This window comes from Ciona intestinalis, unplaced genomic scaffold (assembly GCF_000224145.3).
Source record: "Ciona intestinalis unplaced genomic scaffold, KH HT000065.2, whole genome shotgun sequence".
NCBI classification, from domain to species: Eukaryota; Metazoa; Chordata; class Ascidiacea; order Phlebobranchia; family Cionidae; genus Ciona; species Ciona intestinalis.
In genome coordinates, this window is record NW_004190387.2 from 22,471 (window position 1) to 43,048 (window position 20,578).

Here is a 20,578-nt window from a genome sequence, read left to right on the forward strand (position 1 = left end):
TCTACAAAAAAATAATCACCCGCAAAAGTAGTATATTTGGGTAACTCATAAGCTGACGCGAGGTGTATGAAACAGAACACCCGTGTTATAACGACTGTCGTTTTCCGGCCACGCGAGGATAAAGCAAGTTACATTCATTCATTCATTCATATGTCAAATATTAAATTGGGATAAAGACCAGGATAGTGTGAAATGTTAATAATATGCAAAATTTCCTGGTAGCAAAAGTAACAGAATATGCAAATCAACTGGATATTGATGTTGATACTTAAGATCTGTTATACTTAAGTTGTACTAGATTTATGATTTATTGTATTTTATCTCAATAGAGCAATAAAAGTTTAATAATATTCTGGTAATTTAAAGTAATTTAAAACTAAATATGCAAGATGAGACATTAGATTTGAATATTGAATAAAAGGTTGCTGTGATAAAGTAACTTATTATATTTGGGTTTAACAAACTAAAACGATGGATATCTACAAACATATAATAACGATATAATACATCATAATAAACCTAAAGTAAACGCTGTACAACCTAACTATACTGCAGTACCAACTACCAACTAACTGGTGACTGTGCGTACAACACGACACAACAAAAGCGTTAATTACTCGGCGCGGGCAGCAGGAATAAAAGCGCCGGAATGCTATCTCGACGAGGTACCGAGTAAACTACTACCTCAGTTCCACAGCATAAAATAGGTTAACCACTGTTTTAGAGTATTCTTACCCACTGTCCAGCTTTGTAGTTAAAATTAACAGGTCGTTTAAACTCAAGGTGAGTTACTTCGGATGGTAGGAGTTCCGCGTTAACTACAGATATTTCACATTTGCTACGACTGACACTGTACAGCTTGTCAAGTGTGTATAGTATGGCTGGGCCAAGGAAGAAGTAATAGAAGAAGGGATCCTAGAAACAAGTTGGTTTGATTGGAAATAAGAATGCAAAATATTGATGGAAACGGCAATTGCTTCAACCAAGTGGTTTCTCATTGACTGTCTAAGACTCTAAATTGTCAGTCATGCATGAGGTGTATGAAACAGAACACTCACATATTTTAAAACTGGGTCTGAGGTAAAGGAAACAAAAACCTGTATTTAACTACTGTGGTTGCCCTACTGTATGAGGATATACAAGTTACATTTCATTTGCATAATGTTGCTCATCCAGAAAAATTCAAAAACATTTCTTGGGCAAAGAACATATAATAGTAACTAAGTAACATGAACCTAGGTCTGAGGTGTATGAAACAAAACACCTGTATTGTAATTGCCTCTCCATGTGAGGACAAAGCAAGTTACATTTGTTTATATAATGTTGCTGAGTCAAGGAAATTTGAAGACGTTTCTTACTTAAACAGGATATAATAGTAACACGAACCTAGGTTTGAGGTGTATGAAACGAAACACCCATATTAAACTACTGTTGTCGCTCCACCAGGCAAGAATAAAAAAACGCAAAGAACTTACTTGAACGAGGAAGCCACTGCCATGTAGAATCATGAAGAAGAAGAGGAAAATATAACCAAAGTTATGCGTCCACCAAAACCATTGGAAAACCCTTCTACGTGAATAGTCAGACGCAAAGGTGTACCTGTAGCAGGGAAAGTCTAATTAAAATACAAAGCAAGGTTTTCTATACAAAGTACACAAAGTGATAAAACTAGAAAGGTCATAAAAATGATTGATCCAAAATACTTGAACTGATAAAAAATATCTGTTAAAAAAAAAATTGGTTTGATTATTTTAACCTTTAAAAAAATATCTTGAAAATTTGATAAATAAATAAACTGACATGACAATCACAATGAGAGTGAGCAAAACTCCAGTGATGCCAGTGATTGTTTGCCAACACCAGTAGTGGAATTTCGGCAGGACATCACTGGTTCTCCAGAAGTCTCGGAACAAACAAGTTAGATCCCCAGGAGTTTGCGTTGAGATTGCATAGATGTTGAGCGAATGCCCGATGATGTGCATTCCTGTAAAACAAAAAAATGTTTTCTAAAATAACTGTGAAAAATGATTGATGAAAGGTTTTAAAAATGCATAGTAGGCCAAAGTTGGCCACTGAATGGCTACAAGATTTGAAAACAAAAACTAAATAAATAGTTCACACAAAAAATTAATAAATATGATTTTTTACAAACAGAACTGCTTTTTACAAAAATATTTTACCCAAAAAAACTAAAAAACATTCGAAACATGATTATTTACAAAACAATAGGTATAATGGTATTAGGCCTAAAAACCTCAATGATTTTCCGGAATTAAAGCACCTGTAATAAAGATACTATGAATAATAACAGAAACAGCTACCTGTGAAAAACAGGGCAAGCCAAGCAATGATTCTATGCATAGTAATGGCTGAGTCAAATGGTATATAAAGGTGAAGGAAAGTTTCACGCAGTGCTGTGATGGTGTTTCTGCACATGGTGACCAGGAGGGACGTATATGTGAACATCATCGCCGAGGCTGCACCACGCGTTATTGACACCCCGTACCCTGCTATGCGACGAAGCCCAGCAAATTCACGTTCAACGGAATAAACTGAAAGAAAAGTTTTAATATATAATGTTTTAAACTAGAAAAAGAAGTTTCATTTTCTGTTTTATAACAAAATGGTATCTTTATTACAACACAGGCGCTTTGTTTTACACACATCGAGGTACCACTTACAGAACTTTGTGGGTGATTCAGGTGACAAGTTCTATTACTAAGTTTTTTTACAAACTTCAGGGTTTACTAGCAAACAAGTTTTGAAAGCGCTAACCTACGGCGAAAACACTAAAAAAATAAGCTAGAAAAGGGTAATGAAGCCAATCCTGGCCTAAATCCTAGGACCCATGGCGTGTCACACTGTAGGACCTGACTTATACAGAAGATAGAAAACTAACAGTAAGCTCGCTCTATAAATATTCCAGCCAGCACAAGCAGGTAAAGTGTCAGCCAGAATATTTGGAGTCTGTGGTTTTCCACGTAATTTTCCATTGCCCTCAACCAGTTGTTCAAACGCCCAGGTTTGAAAACTTTCTCATAAACTTTGATTTGAATGCGAGATGTTTCGGGGGTGCGATTCTTTTTCTCTGGATTTTTTCTGTAAACAAAGAAATTGGAGACCTTGATATACAAACTTATTATTTCAAAGTAGACAAAATAAAAAAATTGAAGTTTGGAGGTTTCAGACCAATTGTTAAAGAAGGAGTTGTCAAATTGTTGGTTTTAAATTCTTAGTGTTAATTAATTTTTTTCTTTCGTAAAATTTTTAGAAAAGAAGAGTTTCCGCAAATATATTTGATTTTTAATGTGGTTTTCTAAGTAATTTAAACAGTGTAATAAAATAAACAAATCAAAATTATTTGTAACAAATGTATCACAAATACGGAATTTTTTCCTATAATCTAGTCTGCAGTTTACAACGTTCCGAAAAACTAAAGTTATTCAGATTCCAGACTCTGCAGAATCCGGATGTCAGCTAGATGCAACTCAATGCGCACATAGACACAACAAAAAATAGTAAAAAAACAAAGAAAACAAAAGTTCCGCTAATAGCCAATCAGTTAAAAAATAATATAGATGAACACATTATAAACACAACAGGAAAACAAAGGACTTACTTATCCTTATCAGTGTATGCGTGGACAGTTTTTCTTGCTCTTATTGCTCGTGATTCGCGCACTGGGGCACTTCCTTGCTGCCTTTCTGCTGGAATATAAATTGTATGAGAACATTTAAGCAAAAAAAATTTGGTTGAAAAATGAATAAAACTTTCGAATGTTGTGTTTTATAAAAATAGTTAAATTTTCGAATTGTGTTTTTGATAAAATTGATTCCATAAATTTTACATTTGTAACATTTAATCATGCAAGTTATTTAGTTTTAGTGATAGTTTCGTCACATATGTTATATTAATCAAAAACACACAAAATATTAGATAATTAATACAAGTTATTAATAAATATTACAGCAGCATTTTTTTAACTGTTTTTGTTTGTATTTATTTCATTACTTTTGTTGTTGTGGGTTTAAAAACTCTTACATTTTTGTCAAAATTTCAATTTTTTCTCGTAAAAGTAATAAAGTTTTATAAAGAGGCCATAATTATATCAAACTGCAAATTATTTATATAAAATACAAAATCACTCAAATTAATATTTAATTACCTAAATTTATCTACGCTAAAAAATTGTTACATCACAATCTACAGTAAATGCTATCTTTTTACAAAAGCTATATGCCAAAGCAATAATATAACTCAATTTAAATTCGGTGGCAAAATTGTGGAAATTGCCACATGCCACGGTGAAATTCGTGGTCCATACAACTGGAATGTTGATTATTAAAGCAGCAACATGCAACAAAACACTCCAAATCTTTAAATAACATGAGAAAAGTCCAAAATCTTTAAATAACATGAGAAAACGTTATCTACAACTAACTAATAATATCATTCTTGGCTTGGAAGTAGACTTGATGCCCAGTATATGAGTGTAGTTTAAAAATCACATTTCGATATTACTTGTATTTTTATTGGTTCGGAATTTAGACCAATGTGAATTGTTGAAAAACTTATATATTTAGCTTCATGAACCTTTATATGCACAAGATTGTATATATAGTCTATAATATGTAGTGTGACCATCTAAGTAAAGTGACCACCAAACAGTTTGGGAATTCCTGTTATAGGATATAAATATTATTAAATTTTACCAAAAGTATTCACAAGTCACACAGTAATTACAAAGCTGACACTTTACTTTTTAGCAAATGTATAAAGCATGCTGTTATAAATCATTAGATGAATTTTAATTACAAACAAGCACAATCCATTATTTTAACACCGTGTTTTCACGAGCAATTACCTGCCAACCCATTCGCAAAACCTGCTTCTATAAAATCTATAGCAATAAACCATATTTAGCTAGAAAGTATTAGGTTTATAGGCGTCTATAATATGTATAACATGTAAAAAGCAGTTATTTATGCACCTGAGTCTTAAACCTATTTTAAAAAACCTGCTTCCATAAAATCTATAGCAATAAACATTGTTTAATAAAAGCTGGAAAGAATTTGGTTATAAGTTATAAGCCAAAGAAAGTATTTTATTTGTGCCAAAATAGATAGAGAAATGCTGTAGGCAAAAATTGTAAAAACTTTAAACTGCAGTACAAATTATACATTTTAATTTTAGGTTCATAATTTTTTATCAATAAACTTAATTTAATAAAAACCAGAAAGTTTTGGGTTATAAAGGAAGGAGCCTAACATGTAAAAAGCTTTCATTTGTGCAAAAATAGATAAAGAAATAACGTAGGCAAAAACTGTAAAAACTTTTAACTGCTGTACAAATTAGTGGGGTAGGGAGGAAATGGGACACCTTTTATTCAATTTTCTGGTCCAATTTGATAGTAAACAAAGAAAATTCAAAAACTTCTAAAACCGTATCCTGACGACTCCCATAGACCGTTGTTAATTGTTTAAAATACGATCAAGATATCTTAATATTATGTGCTAAAGGTGACCGTCTTTCCCCACTCTACTATATACATTTTATTTGTAGATTCAGTTGTACTGTAGGAATCAGGTTATAAAATTAAATAACATAGTGATTAAAGTACATTTGTAAATAATTCAATTATATAATATATGAAACTGACCTGGCACTGTTAGAGAAGCATCGCTCAGTTCCGTTGAATATTTTTGCATAACGGTTTGGAAATCTTCCAGGGTTAAAGATTCCTTGTGTTCATATCCATGTGTGGCAAGCATAGTGTTGACCAGTTCCTCAACCTGTTCTGAATCCACTGAAGCATTCACCATGTCCATCATGGATCTGGCAACACAGGAAATCAGTTTTGGGGGGGGGTGAACTTGATTTTTTCACAGTTTAATTTTTTTGATGAATTTTAATTTTTTTGAAGGTTAATTTTTTATAAATTTTATTTTTTAGGTAATTTTTTTGCCATTGTGATCAGGTATAAACCGGCATTATTTACTTAAGCATGACTTTGAACTCTTTTTTTGACAATTCTCCGCTTTTATCCAGATCATACATGTTGAACATCAACTTGGCTTTTTCTTCCGGTGAACCTGAAAAATATAATGAAGTGAACTTAAAAAAAAATAGGGCAGGAATAGTTTAAAATTGGGAGTAAAGGAAAAAAATTAAAAATTGAATAAAAGTCAGAAAAATAGTCCAAGACAAAAATTGTGGAAAAAAAATAGGCAGAAAAGCTGGAAAACAGTAAAAAAAGTTATTTAAAGAACAATATCTATAAAATAAATCGACCCATAGCTATTTAAATACCTTTCGTAAATAAAACCATAATGTCCAAAAACTCTCGGAAAGAAATTGCTCCGCTGCCATCTGAATCTGCAGAACTAAACATCTGGTCAACAAATAAACTGTTTGGTTTCAATTTGAGATAATCGGCAAATTCTTTCTTGCTTAATTCGACGTGAATGAACTTGCGGGCTTCTCGACTGTTTATTACATCACTCATGTCGCCGTCTTCTACTTTGATCGACTGTAGTGTGAAAAAATTGTTGTTACATAATGTAACTTACATTGTAAATCTGTTTTAAACAAGTGAAAAAGCGCGGAAACAAGTATCAGTTAAAAGCGTAGCTGTGATACCCAACTATAGAAAATTAATATAGTAGGGTGGGAAAAGAAAACGCACCCTTTTATCCCATTTTCTCGTCCCATTTGGTGTTTAAAAAAACCTTCAAAAATTATAAAACCGCATTATCATGACTTCCATAGACCGTTGTTAATTGTTTAAAACATGATCAGGATATTTGGATATTATGTGCTAAAGGTGTCCCATCTTCCCCCACCCTACCACATAATAAAAATGTCCCAACTTACACTAACAGCTATTAAAGCTGCTTTGAAGAACCTCTGCAGGAGTTGGTCCCTCATTTCACTTGTTTGCGCTCGATCCATGAGTTCATTATGGGAAACTTCTTGCTCTGATAAACTGATTTGATGCGAATGAACGAAGTGTTTGCAACGAGCAATGAAACTGTCGCGTTCTTCAGTGTCGTTGAACATCAAAATCTGGAAAAATATCTTGTTTTTAGACAAATTAAAAAAACAAGCCCGTGGTATCCTTCAAAATATTCTGCATTTTTGGGAACTCTTAAGCAAGCACAAGGTTCATTAAACAGAACACCCATGTTATAACGGCTGTCATTTCCTGTCACGTTAGGATAAATAAGTTACATACATTCATGCAACAATTTATTTATTTAATCATTTATATTGACGTGTTAAGTTATAATTATTCATTTAATAATATTTATTCATGAGGCAAAAATGCTTATTCCTACCAAATTATAGGTGTCTTTATACACTATAAGAACACCCTTCTTATAACGACTGTCGTTTTCTTATTACATTCTTTCACTTAGCAAAGAAAATGCATATTCTCACCAAATCATGAGTGTCTTTATCCACCCTCAAAAACATGGTGTTTCTCCCGTGATTATACGCTTTCACGAATCTCACATCATCTGCTTTCGACAAATCAATTGATCTGTAGTTTTGCCGACCGGATGAAGATTTCACATGAATAAGTTTCCCAGGACCCAACTTTATCTGTAGGAAACATAAAGTTTAAAATTTGGTCTTTCCCACGAACACATTCACCCACAATGGTAGTAGCAATGAGCTTTGAACCGCAACCCTTTGGGTTAAAGACAAGCAGGCTAAACAATGTGGCAGCAAATATTTTAAACATATATTTAGATAATGTCTTAAACTTAATCTGTAGGAAAGATCAAAAGTGGACACTGTACTATTTAACCAACACACTCAAAAGCAATTGCCCCAACAATCTAGTGGTCACTAATGAGTTGTCTAAACTGTCAGCTGTACATCTGCAAAAAGAATTCACCCAAAAAGTTACATACGTGGTAACTTATAAGCTGGCATAAGGTGTATGAAACACAACACCTGTGTAACAATGACTGTATTTGCCCTACCACGGGAGGATAAATAGGTTACACTTATTCTATTTATCTATTTACAGAAATGTATTTCTAGTTTCTACCAAAGCATGTTTTCCACACACTGGGGCAACTATATTTACCTGAACTTCGCGACTTTGTGTGGTCCCAAGAACCTCGGTTGCGATATCAGAAATGTCGCCTTCCCTCTGCTGCGTGCTCCTGTGCTTATTGATGGCTTTCTTCATTTGGAGTTTTCGCTTCTCAGAGCGATAACCGAGACAATACATGAACAAGATTGTGGCTACAAAGTAAGGGGCGGATGTGAATGTATTGTCTCGTTAGATGCATGAATGTAAACGGATGAATTAATTAAAAAATGTGAATGAAAAAATAATGGATTAAAAAAATGTGAATAATGAATGAATGAATGGGAATACAGGTTAGACCACCCATAAGTAAGCAATGAATAAATGAATAGATACGGATGCTAAATGTGAATTAGTGGATGATTAAATGCAGGAATGGAGAGTTAGACAACCCTTAAGGGGCCAATAAATGATTGAATAAACAAATAAATAAATAAATGGATGAATAATTGAATGAATAAACGAATGGATGTAAATGAGTGGATGAATGAATGTAACTTATTTATCCTTGCATGCCGGGGCATTTTTAGTAGTTATGACAGAGTGTTATATTTCAAACACACCCCAAATATGCTACACAATATATTACACAATATAAAACAATGACATGCACAACATAGATTTTATTACACAACATACAACTGTATGTATATATACCTATAATGAACAATCCAAATGAAGCAAAAGTGAGACTGTATGAGATTTCACTTCCAGTAAAATAATCGAAGGATTCGGGTTCGGTGCATTCCTCCATATGAAGCTCACTTAGTTGTCGGGGTTGGGGGCAGTACAATGAAGAATCATCTGGAATTTAAAACATTGAGGTATTTTATTCTACATGGGTGAGAACTCGCAGCATGGAACATCATGTTTCCTATAGCCCAGGGTTGGCCCCTTATCCCAACATCCAGAATGCTACTAAAACATTAGAAAAACACAAACCATAATTTGGATTTATCTCTTCGAAAACGATAGCGAAGATCATATTATTTAAAGAACGAAAATAAGGGAATTAACAGAAAAACAACAGTCATTAAAACACACTATGGATATTTACATTAAATGTCTTGGACGATAGTTTTTAATCTTGTAGGGGCCCGCAGGGGCAACGATAGTCGTTATACCATTAGTGTTTTAATTCATACAGTTGCCACCCCATGTAACTTTGTAAGTGAAAGGTTTCTTATGTATCCACCCAGGAACACTTACACCAACATTGAGCAGCATGAAGAACGGATTTTTTTGTTTCATACAACTCATGCCCGGTTATAAGTTACCACCAATGTTACTTTGTTGGTGATTGTTTTATGACTGACAATTTAGACAACCCATCAGTGAACACTGAGTTTGAGCAATTGCTATATTAAAACAGAAGCAAACATTGCGTAACCCTTACTTTCAGCAGCTTGAAATGGGTTGTTCTGTATATCGTATGTTGCGTTCATGGTGGGATTAGTTCTTAGTATAACATCGCGTATGGTGGTGGCTTGAACAAAAGCAAGATCTTCAGCTGTTAACAACCTTTATAAAAGAAGTAACTTGTTTATCCTTGTGTGATTGGTAAATGACATTCATTACTAAGTGGATATTTTGTTTCATACACCTTATACTTGCTTATAAGTTACCAGGTATGTTACGCTATGGGTTGTTTTTATGGGTATTGTTTTTGTTGTTTTTTTGAACACATGCCCACAATGGGTGCAGCGACGTGCCTTGAACCTGCAACCCCAAGGTCATGGACAAGCGGGCTTACCAATGGACCATGACACAAGTAATTATTTTAAACAGACATAAAAGTGACAAACAATTTTTTAAACACCCATAAAGGTGGCTGTACACAGTATCCTGAATTCGTCTGTTTTGTCTGTTTTGTCCGGATTTCGCTGCCACATGCGGAACTCGGTAATGGGTTTGCATACGACTTCGTAAGCGAATTCGCATGCCGGATACTGTGTACAGCCACTGGACTTAACCACTCACCCATTCTGTGAGTTCTCGTACCAAAACCGGTCCCCGTCCCTAATCCGAATAAACTGATCCCGTATTATATGTCTGAACAATTCTCCAGGTCCAGTGGATAAAGTTTCCAGCAGACCACCCGTCCAAACATCTAGTTTGCTGATGTCGTCATCATGGGTGGCAGTCAAGTTACCAAGGAGCTGTGAAGATAAGTTGATGTTAATTCAATGAATTTAACTTAATCTACGCGTTGCCAAAAACAACAGTCATTAAAACACGGGTGTTCTGTTTCATATAAGTTGATGTTTAATTCAATAGATGAATGCAACTTATTTATCCTTACATTGTGGTAAAAAAACAACCGTTGTTATAACACGGGTGTTCTGTTTCATATACCTCGTGCCAGTTTACAAGTTACCATGTATGTTACTTTGTTATTCCAATACCAAAGGATATGTGACGCTATATTACTGATAGGTTATTCATCTATAACCTTTGATTGAAATAAATGACCTGTGAATAATATTTTTGTGAGCGATTGCAATATTTCCTGTTACTGGTTGAACTATATTTTGATCAGCGTTAAAAGGTTAGCAGTTACAATTAGTTTATCTTAAACATAGTTTGTACTTCATTATAAATGACAACTAAGAAACTAAGTCATATGTAACTGTGTTTTGCTGTTGATTTCCCTCTTTTGGATTTTTAAATAACATGATCTTCGCTACAGTTTTTGAAGACATTATTAAAAATTATATTATGGTGGGAAAGATGGGATACCTTTTTAATATATTTTCTCGTCCCATTCAATAGTAAACAAAGAACTTTATAAAAATTATAAAACTGTATCCTCTCGGGCAAGTGACTCCTATAGACCATTGTTAGTTGCTTAAAACGCAATCAGGATGTTTGGATATTATGTGCTAAAGATGAATATAACTAAGTAGCAAAATTATGTAATATTATTTCACAATGTAAAGTTTCCACTTACACCAGGAGTAGCTGCGAAAAGATCTGGATTTATTTCTTCAAATGTTGTTCGTTTCTTGAGCCCAAAACTTGCCCTTGCTGTGTTGTAATCTGGAAGGCCATGATCTCGGCCTCTCTAGAAAATTAAGTATATGAAAAAATAATAATTTAAAATAAAATTTAAAAAATTAAAAACAATAGTTCAGGTCTGATCGATCTAGGTCTAAATTGACAAACGTTAAAATAGTCTCACAAATTATTTTTAAGCTTGTTTACAATTTATAAAAATTTTTTTGTTTATATTTAAGCTCGGCATTTTTCAGTGCAGAATGCACAAAATAATGTCCACAAAGGTGTCACTTCATGATAGGATAAATATGATTAAACGTGTCCTTTAACAACTAAACTTGTTTTCACTAAATTAAACAAAGTTATCTCTGAAGTGGCCTAAAAAGGAAACTAAAAAATCTTTTCTAGTATCCTAATTAAATTAAATCAGTTAAAATTGCAATTTGTCTAAAAAATCCAAGTTTCTATCCTTTACTCATTAGTAAAATAGAAATATAAAGAATCTGATTTTTTGTTTTAAATAAAACTATGTTTTATACTTTACTCATATACCTATAACATCAAAAAAAGTTAAAAACCACACCTGGATATTAAGTGCCATGAGATCCCTTCTTGAAAAATCCAGTGGTCCGAACACAGATCCTCTAAGATCCGGAGTAATGATGTTGTCTTCTTTCTCAGCCACTTGGCTCGACATGCCCATAAGTAACTGGTCAATGTCAGACTCCACAACTGCTTCCTGGTGAAAATTTGCTACAGTTTATAAAAATGTTTGCTGTTTTTTATTTTAATTCATTGAGAAATTTCCTAATAGGAATAGTGCTAAGAATTTTTTAGAATAAAGTTAAGAAATGTCCTAATAAAAAATATGTCCTAACGTACAGTTTATACGTAGGGGTCAGTAATAGTCATTTTATACGGCTCTTTTTCCTGTTGACAGTTGTTCCTGTCCATTACAGCTTCCTACAAAAAACTTAAGCAACTTTAAAAAAGTTGTAGATTTTTTGCTGCAGTTTATTAAGTGGTAAAAATAAGTTGTTCAAATTCTTAGATTCCTAGTAAAAATATCTTATGAGTGAATTCCAGTATGTATTAAAGTATATTATGTTCTATATCTTCTTAAAAAAATAATTATTAAGGTTTATTTTGAAAAATATCAAAAGTGCTGCACAAATATTAAACAATGAAATATCTTACGAGTGAATTCCAGTAAGTGTTGCATGTTCGCAATCCAGGTTTATTTACATGGAGCGCTTGAAAAGCATGACGGTCACCAGCGGTTTTCAAAGTTGTGTTGAGGAAAGTACATTGCTTGGTTGTGCTGAAATATATTTACATTTTTAAACAAGTAATGCCAGTAGGAAGTTAGGAACTGTAATTTATGTTGGCTGCATGTAAGGCAAGACACTTAACAGCAATCATTTCAACTGAGTGGTCCCTTGCGGGCTGTTCAAATTGTCAAACAATCACCCACAAGGTTACATACGTCATACACAGTAACCCAGAAGTGAGCACAAGGTGTATAAAACAACACCGTGCATAAACACCGTTATTAGTGACCACTGGGTTGAAGTAATATTCGTTAACAACACCTTGTTTTAAACTGTTGTTGCCCTGCCATGCAAGGACAAATGGGGTAGTTTAATGTGTTTAACTTCTAAGCACAAAGTGTATAACACAGAACAACTGTGCTATGTAAGCACCTACAAAGTTACATAGGTGGTAAGCAGGCATGCGGTGGCAGGACAACCGTGTTATAACGACTGTCGTTGCCCTACCATAAATGTGTTTTATTAAATAAACTTACGTGTTGTAATTAGTTCGTCTGTAAACACCAGGAGGAACCAAGGTGTGCCCGATACGCATGGCAGCAGATTGGAATACATGGGTTATACCAGGGTGGATGGCTGATTTGTAACCTGCAAGGAATTGTACAAAGGTATAAATCAAAGTAATAGATTTGTAACAGAGTAACAATGAGTTGAGTATATGACTATGACAAGGTTGTGGGTTCACTGGACAAGACACTTAACAGCAATTACTCTAACCCAGTATATTGAAACAATGAAAAATTCCTCCCAGTAATAATCACCCACAAAAAATGTGTATTATATGTGGTAACTCGTACACAGGCACGAGGTGTATGAAACAGAAAACCGGTGTCATAACGGCTGTCATTTCGGGCCACGTGAGAAAAAAATAAGTTGTTCACCCATACATTTGACAATACACACCACATACCTGTATAAGTGGGCAAGCCTTCACAAGTTCCGTTTCTTTTTAGTATTTCCGTACATTCACCAAGAAAAAGTGGCAACCAATCATAAAATATGATTTTCTGGAAAACAAAAACTGAATTTTACTATTTATTCACATTTATGGCGGCACCGAGACTTGAACCTGGTATTCTCTGGGTAAATGTCATATTACATATTACAGCGGTGAATAAAAATACGAATTAAACAATTTTATTTGCATATGTTTTAAAACTAAATTTAATAATTTTTTTTAATGCTTTAAAAATAAGTTTTATAATTTTTCTTTTAATTGTCAGAGAATAAATGTTATTATACGAAAAACAACAAAACCAATAACAAATGGGTAGTCACACATATCGCCTAAATTGCACACTGATTTTCCAAAAAATAGTTGCCTATAATGAAACCATACCTAGTGTACAGCTATTAAGATATAAGTCATGAACTTTCTACGCTGTAGGAATATAAGATAAATTATACAAATTCACTATTTAAAAATATTTTTATCATATTTATATAAAACTGATTTTCCAAAAAAATAGGTGGCTTCGTGCCTATGATAAAACCACAACTGATGTATAATCACATAATACAACAGTGAAAAATAATAATAATTAATGGAATATATACCTGGTGTATAGCTATGTTAAGTATCCTAGCTTCGTTGTAAACTTTTTCATCCGACCAAGTTGAATGTTTGTCCCTTATATATCTTGCTAACCAGTTATGATGTCGGAACCAAAGAACCCCGAATGTCAGCAGGAACGGGTTTTCATTTCCCCGTGGGTTTCCGAGCCCTTTAAATGAAGTATTTAATATTACAAACAGAAAGCAGTGACAAGCCTTCTGTATTCTGTATTCCCTTGGTTAGAGACAGGTTGGCTAACCAATGTACCACTGCATCAAAAATATAATAATATATACAATATAGGCCTATACAATAAGTATTCTGAAGGTACTTTTACATATTTTTTGTATCATCAGCAGTTTACCCTAAACAGTATTCATCAAAATTTAAACTGTTGGAAACTTTTTCTTTGAATTGTAAAGTCGCATTCAGTTGTTAAATTTTAAATAAAACTGGTTACCGTACATTATAGAAAAAAAACAACAAAAAGATCAACTCACTGAAAAATCGAGTGGCACTCTTCAACACATGGTCTCTCGGTGGTGGGGGATTGGCCAGGGGAAGTCCCAGGGAATTTTCAATTGGGAATTTCCCCTCATTCTTATAAGAAGCAAGTTCCCCCCTGCAGTCTGTTGGTTTTGATTGGCTGGCCAGAATATTATTATCCGTCGTTCTTTCTGGGCATGATGATTTCAACAACCTCAAAGCATCTGCCCAAGCTTTGTTTATCCCATATGTGAGACCACCATCAATGAATGGGGTGATTTCATTTAACTGGGAAAAAAAGTAAAGGATATTTTAAGATATTATTTAAATGACTTATCACTATATATATAATAATATATACTAATAAATTGTTAATCATTACAGTTATTATATATACCTCTAGGGATGCACATTACAGAATAATTAGGTATTCTAGGATATCCTAGAATACTTTAATTCGAATCTAGAATTCCGAATCTAGAATTTCGAATCTTTTTATATTTATAGGAAAAAAAAATGTTACCCCCAAAAGTCAGTTTATTGACCCTTTCATAGCAGCCTTGTTGTGTTGGGTCATGAGTTGTAAAATGATCAAAAATTGTACTATCGGGTAGTTTTTGCGTCATGAAACGTATTGCAGGCTATGAAAAGACGTTGCGAAACGTTGACGTGTAATGACGTCATTAAACAGAATACCGAATCCCGTAATTAGATTCGAATACAAAAGGATTCGAATCTCACGGATTCGAAATTCTGTAATGTGCATCCCTATATACCTCCCAATAATCTACACGTATGTTTTCTCAATCACACATGCAGCGTTTTAGTACAAAACTACAAGTTTTATGACGTAACAAATGTATATGTTCGGCGAAATCGTATGCAATATTTAATTCTGTGTAAACAGTATGCTCTTGTAAACGAAATGGAAATATTTTAACTGTAAGCGTGTTTTGACAACTATTGTTTTGTCGCTGTCTTTTTGTTTAAAATATTTTGGTACTACAAATTCTCCGCTACGTTACAGATTGGGCTGGTATGAAAAGTGTTGGTAGTTAGAGGGCAGGGGTTTGTGGTTAAGTGTTAGTAGTTACGTTTAATGGTTATCAGAAAACGTAGGGGAAGGATTCTTCACTTGCACTCAAAAGACGAAACGAATAGTATTAGCAATCGGCGTATAGGTTACCATACAACCCTATGCTTACTTGCTGTCTTGGGTTGTTTGGGGAATACCCTGTTATGGACATATCATATCTTGACCTTAGAAAGGGGAGTTCAATATTTCCTTGGCCAGTTTTATCGTAAAGTGGATCGCCTTTCGGTATTTTGATGTTAAAATACTCTGGCGGGCAACCAGGCCGCTGGGCGTCCAATATTTCTTCCACTACTTGTTGGCCTATATTGAAATGCGGTGATTTATTTAGCGTTTATTTCGTTACGAAAAAACGGAGCATATAGTAGGGTGGGGTAAAATAGGCTCTTTTAGAGTCGCCGGGCTATAGTTGAAACATTCATTGTTTACTATAAAACGGGAAAAGAGAATAACAGCGTGTCCCAGCTTACCCCACAATACTGTAACATGTTTTTTGGATAAGAAAACACAAACATTTTAAGTTTGTACGGACATTATTAATACGCATTTAATTAAAAATGAAATTTTAAAAAAATTATCACATTGTAGGATGGGGTAAAGTAGGACAAGAGGCATGTTGAAAAAATTTTCACATATAGTAGGATGGGGGAAGATGGGACACTTTTGACGCATTATATCGTAATATTCCGATCATGTTTTAAACAATTAACAACAGTCAATGGGAGTCTTCAGCATATAGTTTTATAATTATTTGAAAGTTCCTTGTTTACTACCACATTGGACGAGAAAATAGAGGTAAAATGTGTCCCAACTTCCCCCATCCTACTATATATATCTTACTAACCGAAAAACACAAGCAAAGCAGTTCGTTTTGTTGAAGATCCTTGTCCAGTCAAACCGGCCATCGTGTTTTCGCTGATCGTTCTTGGGTTCGGACGCTCGCCGCCAGACGGCGCATATGTGCCATCAGCGTAATGGGACGGTAAGCGCCTCGTTAACGGCCCATCTAGGGGGAAATTAAAGTTGATTTTGATCTACTTTGAAAGTATATCGTGTTCCGAAGTATATGTCAATAAACTGTTCTAGATGTTGACCAAACAGCTTGCATATAGGTCCAGTAGACGTCGAGGGGTAACGACAGTCGTTATAACACGGGTGTTTCACACACATCGTGTCTTAGGAGTTTGTTTGTTTTTATTCATGGCTGATAATTTGAAAACCGATTAGTATTTGAAAACCCACTCTACACTCTATATATTAGAAAACGATTATGTCGCCCAGTACACATACAGAGACGCAACAATGGTAGCAGGATCAAGCCTCGAAGCCAGTCTCCCTGGATTACAGTGCGAGCGCTTAAAAAAAAAGTCTTTGCCTTGACCAAAATACCCGAATGTGAAACATCTATAAACGCCAAAACAAACACGAAAAACTAAAATGTATATTCAAATTAACTTACAAAGAACCTATAAATATGAATCGTATATTCACAGACGAAAGACGTGCCAGTTTGTATAACAATTAAAACTTTCCCACTCTAAGAAATGTATTTATATATTACCTGTAATAAAGCGCGTAACTTATGACTACTACCCAACAAACACATCAACACAATACCTTGCTGTATTTATGTTCTCCTATTCAGTTACATTTGCTACTGTTCTTAGACGGAACTTGTGGGCAAGCTATTTAAATTAGGCCGTGAGAGTTCAAGCCAAAAAACAAAACAACTCGTGACAACAAACAAAGGGTAATATCCCCCAAACATTTGTGGAAAATTTTAGGAACCTTTACGAAAGCAATTGTGGAAAAGTTTAGCAAGATTTTGACGAATTTTTCGAAACTACTCATGCTTATCAACGAGGCCAGTTCCCGTTACCTATATGCTAAAAAACAAGAAAATCTCACATGCGGTTTTGGGTCTCAAAGGTTCGAAAATGTAGGACACGCAGAAACGTGTATTTATTTTAATAAGTTTGGGAGTAAATAACTAAAAATTTCTATGTTTTAGTTATTAGGTAGGGATTACAGTCTTGATAAAAGACACCCACAAAATTACATATACGCGGTAACTCGTAAGCGGGCATGAGGTGTGTGAAAGAGAACACGCATGTTATAACGACTGTCGTTTTGTGTGAAACAGTAAAACTTCGGATTTTAAAAATAATTGCGGAGCAAAAAGTCGAAAAACTTTAAGGGTGCGGCAAGTAAAACCAGCATAAAGCCTACTATAGGCGCACCGGTGTAATTTAAAGCTGGTATACAAGTTATGGGTGTAAATCTATATGTACTTACCAACTGTACCCCATTCTGGATGAGCCCTGTTGTTGTACCAACCATCATACGGGGGGTATTCCTTCTCAACTTCTTGTCCTAAAACAAGAGAATCATAGTTACTGTTATTATAGAGAGTTCTGGGCTAAGATGGGATACTGTTATCACCTAAGTTCCGTGTTTTCTAATCGTGTTTTGATCCGTTAACAACGCTCTTTTAGAGCCGGGGGGGGTCCGCTATATATTTATGTCAATTATTATTGTTTACTAAACAGGGTTTTTAAAAAAAGAATGAAGACATATCCCATCTTACCCCACTCTACTGTTTTTAGCATCTGCTGCTTATTCGCACATGCGACAGTATTTGATATAACACGTATTGGCCAAATTCGTACCAATATAGGTACAGCTATTGCAAAACGGTTTAATCCCAGTAAATATGAACCAATCGGTTGATGACCACACCGGCACGTATTTAGCCTAAGGATAATAGCCGCAATGTTGACGGCGCCGAGATTTGAACCCGGTACCTAAGGTTTACAGCCATGTGGCAGGTGCACTAACCACTATATGCCACAATTGGATCAGTAAACTCATTAATTTTACAGTAACCGGTAGGATCAGACAACTTTTTCTTTGTTTCCAGTCTCGCTTCTCGTTTCTTTAGAAGCAACCAAAGAAAGTTTACGTAATTAAACAATCTCAACGTCACGACTACAAAAGAGCGTTGTTTATTGTTCAAAACACAAACGGGAAATACGGGATTAGGTGCTAACGCTATCCCATCTTACCCCACAGTACTATATTAACACCACAAACTGAATCACACAACGAAACATCAACTTAGGTATTCTTACCGTGAATAACACATAGCATAGCAAGCAATGAAACAGCAACGTAAAGCCATCTTGTGACCATTTCGACAGAGTTGCCAAAAGTAACAAAACAGCACCTTTATTTATAAAGAGATCCTACAATATGTTCCAGTATATATGTGTTCTGTACAAAATAGAATGTTACTCTTACGGTATTCAAATATTTCTTTTTTATTGAAATAGAGAGATTGCGTATATGGTAAACAAAATATTTTTATTTTAACAAAAAATTAATCTAAGCTCGATTAGAAATTAAAAAATTGAAAAATGCAAATATTGATATATTTATAGTTTGGGGTAAGATGGGACACTTGTAGCACATAATATTAAACTATTCTAATCGTATTTTAATCAATTAATGAGGGTCCATGGAAGTTGTGAGGATACAATTTTATAATTATTTGAATTTACTTTGTTTACTAACAAATTTGACGAGAAAATAGAATCATAAAGGTGTCCCATCTTCCCCCATTCTATTATACGTGGATGTCCACATATATACGTTATGTACCCTATGAATACTGTTAAAAAATAAAATATAGTAGGACAGGGGAAGATGGGACACCTATTCATTCTATTTTCTCGTCCTATTTGGTGGTAAACAAAGAACATTCAATGAATTATAAAACTGTATCCTCACGACTTCCACAGACCGTTGTTAATTGTTTAAAACACGATCAGGCTATTTGGATATTATGTATTAAAGGTGTCCCATCTTACCCCACCTTACTGTATACCGTAATTTTTAATCTTGTTTTTAACAGTTAGGAACGCTGTTTTACACCCGTGGGACTACGGGTATATGTTTTGTGATAGAACTGTAAAGAATCTTTGCTTACTATTAAACAGAACGAGAAAAATAAAACGCGTTCTATATCTGGCCCAGACCTTCTATAATACGGTTAATGTAATACACAACACAAATAATGTTTCGATTTCAGCCTAAATTATAGCTTGATAAAGTTAAACAGAACAACCATAACTTGAACCATCGACGTAAATAACTTTCTTTGAAAACTTGGTAGCAAATAATAGACCGATTGGGCGTCTGCGTGTTGACAATACAAATGCACTCGTTTTTCCCTTTAACATACACTTATACTTGTAAACTTCTTGTAAACAACTTGTTTTTCTAAATATCCATCAAAATATTTTTTTGTGAATATTTGAAAATATAAATTTGTATATAGTATTAGGGGGAATAACTTGACATTTTTCATTTTCTTTCCTCGTCCTATTTAGTAATAAACAAAGAATATTTACACAAGTATATATGCAACTAGGCGACTCTAATGCGGCATTGTTAATTGTTCAAAACAGGATCAGGAAACCGCACAGTATATTCATTCATGTACATGGCGTAATAAGAACACGACGTTAGATTGCTACACCGGCGAATAGCTCGGCACATCTAGACAGTACAAATATATTATAATAGGGTGGAAGAAGATGGGACACCTTTTCAATCTATTTCCCCGTACAATTTGATAGTAAACAAAGAACATTTAAAGGATTTTAAAACCGTATCCTCACGACTCCCATAGACTGTTGTTAATTCTATAAAACACGATCAGGATATTTGAATATTATGTGCAAAAAGGTGTCCAATTATCTCCCACCCTACTACAAACTTAAGGTTATTAGTGCTATATTTACGCAAGATGAACCACCTATAACACACCTGCTGTTGTCTGATTTTCTTAACTGCATAAATTTAAATTCTAACACTAAATTAAACCCAAACAACAGCGTTTCCCATCATACACTGTACATTAACACTCAATCAAACACATAATCATTGACTTTTGCCAATTGCAAAGAGAAAGTTCATTTTAACAGGTGCGCAGTATTCTAATTGATTAC

General features: G+C 34.3%; 1 protein-coding gene across 5 annotated transcripts in view; it reads right to left on the reverse strand.

The window, feature by feature from the left end:
• The window catches only part of duox-a (dual oxidase-A), a 25,372-nt gene that overhangs the window by 3,888 nt on the left and 906 nt on the right, over positions 1-20,578 (reverse strand). Inside the window, exons 1-27 of one of the 5 annotated variants that reach the window (XM_018815340.2) lie at positions 18,698-18,872; positions 17,862-17,939; positions 16,411-16,572; positions 15,679-15,869; positions 14,488-14,761; positions 13,990-14,156; positions 13,343-13,439; positions 12,909-13,020; positions 12,299-12,422; positions 11,685-11,840; positions 11,055-11,168; positions 10,085-10,263; positions 9,501-9,625; positions 8,762-8,908; positions 8,099-8,259; positions 7,441-7,605; positions 6,874-7,065; positions 6,310-6,529; positions 5,999-6,092; positions 5,660-5,835; positions 4,865-4,900; positions 3,620-3,704; positions 2,900-3,099; positions 2,322-2,552; positions 1,801-1,984; positions 1,476-1,599; positions 736-915 (exon numbers count right to left, since the gene is read on the reverse strand). In XM_018815340.2, coding sequence (XP_018670885.1) covers positions 736-915; positions 1,476-1,599; positions 1,801-1,984; positions 2,322-2,552; positions 2,900-3,099; positions 3,620-3,704; positions 4,865-4,900; positions 5,660-5,835; positions 5,999-6,092; positions 6,310-6,529; positions 6,874-7,065; positions 7,441-7,605; positions 8,099-8,259; positions 8,762-8,908; positions 9,501-9,625; positions 10,085-10,263; positions 11,055-11,168; positions 11,685-11,840; positions 12,299-12,422; positions 12,909-13,020; positions 13,343-13,439; positions 13,990-14,156; positions 14,488-14,761; positions 15,679-15,869; positions 16,411-16,572; positions 17,862-17,939; positions 18,698-18,758 — 4,035 coding nt within the window. In that variant the 5' untranslated portion in view covers positions 18,759-18,872. Of the gene's footprint in view, positions 1-735; positions 916-1,475; positions 1,600-1,800; positions 1,985-2,321; positions 2,553-2,899; positions 3,100-3,619; positions 3,708-4,864; positions 4,901-5,659; positions 5,836-5,998; positions 6,093-6,309; positions 6,530-6,873; positions 7,066-7,440; positions 7,606-8,098; positions 8,260-8,761; positions 8,909-9,500; positions 9,626-10,084; positions 10,264-11,054; positions 11,169-11,684; positions 11,841-12,298; positions 12,423-12,908; positions 13,021-13,342; positions 13,440-13,989; positions 14,157-14,487; positions 14,762-15,678; positions 15,870-16,410; positions 16,573-17,861; positions 17,940-18,697; positions 18,873-20,578 lie in introns of those variants that run through there. The other 4 variants (XM_026838191.1, XM_026838192.1, XM_018815343.2 and 1 more) reach the window with 4 other exon arrangements.